This window comes from Anarrhichthys ocellatus, unplaced genomic scaffold, assembly GCF_004355925.1.
Source record: "Anarrhichthys ocellatus isolate YVR2014 unplaced genomic scaffold, GSC_Weel_1.0 scaffold4541, whole genome shotgun sequence".
Taxonomy (NCBI): domain Eukaryota; kingdom Metazoa; phylum Chordata; class Actinopteri; order Perciformes; family Anarhichadidae; genus Anarrhichthys; species Anarrhichthys ocellatus.
In genome coordinates this window covers 337-4,318 of record NW_022284515.1, presented here as the reverse complement: position 1 = coordinate 4,318, position 3,982 = coordinate 337, and the positions used below count along the sequence as shown (strand labels likewise).

At 42.4% G+C, this 3,982-nt stretch overlaps 1 protein-coding gene across 1 annotated transcript; it reads left to right on the top strand.

Annotated features, from left to right (window-relative positions):
* Positions 1-3: 3 nt before the first annotated feature.
* Positions 4-3,625, top strand: LOC116379544 (gastrula zinc finger protein XlCGF57.1-like; the record flags this gene model as incomplete). The annotated part of the gene is made up of 3 exons (XM_031841493.1): positions 4-403; positions 1,694-2,001; positions 2,065-3,625. Coding segments are annotated over 3 exons (1,512 nt in total), but the record flags the coding sequence as incomplete, so codon positions are not given.
* Between the last annotated feature and the right edge of the window lie 357 nt (positions 3,626-3,982).

Genomic DNA, 3,982 nt, shown 5'->3' with positions numbered 1-3,982 from the left:
CAGGAGGACCCAGAGCCCCCACACATTGAAGAGGAGCAGGAGGAACTCTGGACCAGTCAGGAGGGAGAGCAGCTTCAAGGTCTGGAGGAGGCTGATGTCAAGCTCTCATTCACTCCTGTGAAGAGTGAAGATGATGAAGAGGAAGCTCAGTCCTCACAGCTTCATCAAAGACAAACTGAACAGATGGAAACAGAAGTTGATGCAGAGGACTGTGGAGGACCAGAACCAGACAGAGTCTTAGATCCAGATAGACATCCAGAACCAGATACTGATGACAAGACTGGAGACTCTTCTGACACTGATGACAGTGATGCTTGGAAGGAGACCAGAGAACCTCAGTCAGGTTTAAACTCTGTGAAACCTGATGAAGTCCTTGTCAGTGATTCACGATGTAGTGCTGGTGAGAAACTATTTAGATGCTGAGTGTGAGAAAACATTTGGCAAGAGTGGAAATCTGAAGAAACGCATGATAATCCACACAGGAGAGAAACCTTACAGCTGCTCAGTTTGTAAGAAATCTTCTAACCAGCAGGAACACCAAGCAACTCACACATTGACAACAGTCTTGGTTATTTCATTTAACCTTAATTTACAGAATTAATACTAGTTCCTTACATAGTCTATTTAATTCTTCCATATTTTAAATCTGGACTATCTCAGCTGCAGAACGGAACCAAACGGTTGGATATAAATCACTGAATACAACCTGATCAATGACCGCATTGCTGCTGGTGTGTTGTGTCTTTACAATTTGTGTCGGCATGTCTGTTTGGTAACTGCACAGGGAGTGTCGGAGGGAATGATGGCAGGAAAAAAAGTGTATGTACAGGAGACTATTTGCTCAATACTGATATTTCTTTGTAACGTCTGTGTGGTTACCGTTTTCCTGCAGACGTCCGGCAGCTGTTGGTGGTTAAAGAAGAGGTTCCCCCTGAGCAGCAGGAGTGGAGCTCCAGTCTGGACCAGGAGGACCCAGAGCCCCCACACATTAAAGAGGAACAGGAGGACCCAGAGCCCCCACACATTAAAGAGGAACAGGAGGACCCAGAGCCCCCACACATTAAAGAAGAACAGGAGGACCCAGAGCCCTCACACATTAAAGAAGAACAGGAGGACCCAGAGCCCTCGCACATTAAAGAAGAACAGGAGGACCCAGAGCCCCCGCACATTAAAGAAGAACAGGAGGACCCAGAGCCCCCACACATTAAAGAAGAACAGGAGGACCCAGAGCCCTCACACATTAAAGAAGAACAGGAGGACCCAGAGCCCCCACACATTAAAGAGGAACAGGAGGAACTCTGGATCAGTCAGGAGGGAGAGCAGCTTCAAGGTCTGGAGGAGGCTGATATCAAGTACTCATTCACTCCTCTGAAGAGTGAAGAAGAGGAAGCTCAGTCCTCACAGCTTCATCAAAGACAAACTGAACAGATGGAAACAGAAGCTGATGGAGAGGACTGTGGAGGACCAGAACCAGACAGGAATCCAGAACCAGATACTGATGACAAGACTGGAGACTCTTATAACAGTGATGATTGGAAGGAGACCAGAGAACCTCAGTCAGGGTTAAACTCTTGGAAACCTGATGAAGTCCTTGTCAGTGATTCAAGATGTAGCGCTGGTGAGAAAACATTTGGCAAGAGTGGAAATCTGAAGAAACGCACGAGAATCCACACAGGAGAGAAATGTTTCAGCTGCTCAGTTTGTGATAAATCTTTTAACTATTGTTCAAATTTACAGACGCACATGAGAATCCACACAGGAGAGAAACCTTTCAGCTGCTCAGTTTGTGATAGAGGTTTCACTGGAGGTGGAGATCTGAACAGACACATGAGAATCCACACAGGAGAGAAACCGTTCAGCTGCTCAGTATGTGAGAAACGTTTCCGTAGAAGTGGAGATATGAAGAACCACATGAGAATCCACACAGGACAAAAACCTTACAGCTGCTCAGTTTGCACGAAATCTTTTAACCAGCGTGGACACTTACTGAAACACAAGATAGTCCACACAGGGGAGAAACCCTACAGCTGCTCAGGTTGTAAGAAATCTTTTGCACAGAAACAGGTTTTACAGAGACACATGAGAATCCACACAGGAGAGAAACCTTACAGCTGCTCAGTTTGTAAGAACTCTTTTAACGATTCTTCACATTTACAGAAACACATGAGAATCCACACAGGGGAGAAACCCTACAGCTGCTCAGTTTGTAAGAAATCTTTTGCAGTCAAACAGGTTTTACAGGAACACATGAGAATCCACACAGGAGAGAAACCTTACAGCTGCTCAGTCTGTAATAAGTCTTTTGCATATAAACAGGTTTTAAAGGACCACATGAAAATCCACACAGGAGAGAAACCTTTCAGCTGCTCAGTTTGTGCTAAAAGATTTAAGCGCAACAGAGCTCTAAAGGTACACATGAGAATCCACACAGGAGAGAAACCTTTCAGCTGCTCAGTATGTGAGAAACGTTTCTGTAGAAATGGAGATTTGAAGAACCACATGATAATGCACGCAGGACAAAAACCTTACAGCTGCTCAGTTTGCATGAAATCTTTTAACCAGCGTGGACATTTTCAGAAACACATGATGATCCACACGGGAGAAAAACCTTTCAGCTGCTCAGTTTGTAAGAACTCATTTTACGATTCTTCACATTTACAGAAACACATGAGAATCCACACAGGAGAACAACCTCACACCTGCTCTGTCTGTAATAAGTATTTTACACGGAGTGCAGGTTTGAAGGAACACATGAGAATCCACACAGGAGAGAAACCTTACTGCTGCTCAGTTTGTGCTGAAAGATTTAGGCGCAACAAAGCTCTAAAAACACACATGAAAAGTCACACAGAAAAGAATCCCCTTTAGCCCTTTTACCCAATCACGCATATCCCTTCCAGCGGTGGGCCCATAGGGCGCGGCTCAATGTAGATTTTTCGGGTTCCTGGTGGAACCATATGTCTCATGTCCCAGAAACCAGACCCTCACCAGCAGCAATATGCTTTTTGTTTCCTTCATTGTTAAATCTAAATGATTGATTGAAGGGCAAATATGGAGACAAGTGTATTGGCATACAGATGAGTATATGTATGTGTGTTTGAGGCATCATGTCTTGAAATAAATCTTTGAATTTTAGTTTATATTGATAAATATTTATTTGATTATTTTCTATGTAAAAAAAAAAAAAATCCATGGGAGATGATAAAATGTTTTGCTTTTCCATCTCAATAAAAAGAGAATAATGAAACAAAAGATATCCACTCACAGCAACCGTTGGATACACAAACTACTGTTAAGAGATTGTGGAAAAATATGAAAGCATAAAAGTACAACCATCACAATATATAAAGTGTTTCATTTCATATTAGATATGATTTAACATACAATGTTTTATTTCATGATAGAAGTGATAGAAACATATAACCTGCTTAGACACTTAATGTAACATAGTGACTTGAGCCTTATATAGTGCTTCTGGTTCTAACTGGACCAAACAAGTTACAGCCAGTTACATTCTGTTGCTAACTCTGGTACAAGATGTCGCCTGTATGTGTGATGCATGTGGTTACGGGAGGTATTAGTCTCAGAGTAGCATAAAAGAAGCAGAGAAACTGAGATTCTGCTTTTTCCCCCCATCTCTAGAGACTGGGATAGACTTCTTTAATAGAAGATAGATATCCCTGATTAAATCAGGATAGTTGGCATTAGTTTTAGTACCACTGAGACTGTTTCATTGAATTGAAATTGTTATATGTGATTGCTTTGGAAAAACTTAATAAAACCACAGCCTTACCATTTGTAAGTGGCTGGATCAAAACTGAAGACTCTGTTGTTTTTTAGATTAAGTTACCCCTCTTCCCCTGTCCGTTAACCGTGTGATACAGATGTGACGACTGACTACCAGAGGAGCTTACGGTAAGTTCCCTGGGTGAAGACTTGGCAGTGTTAATCATAAATGGTGAGAAGTTCGCAATAGTAAAGT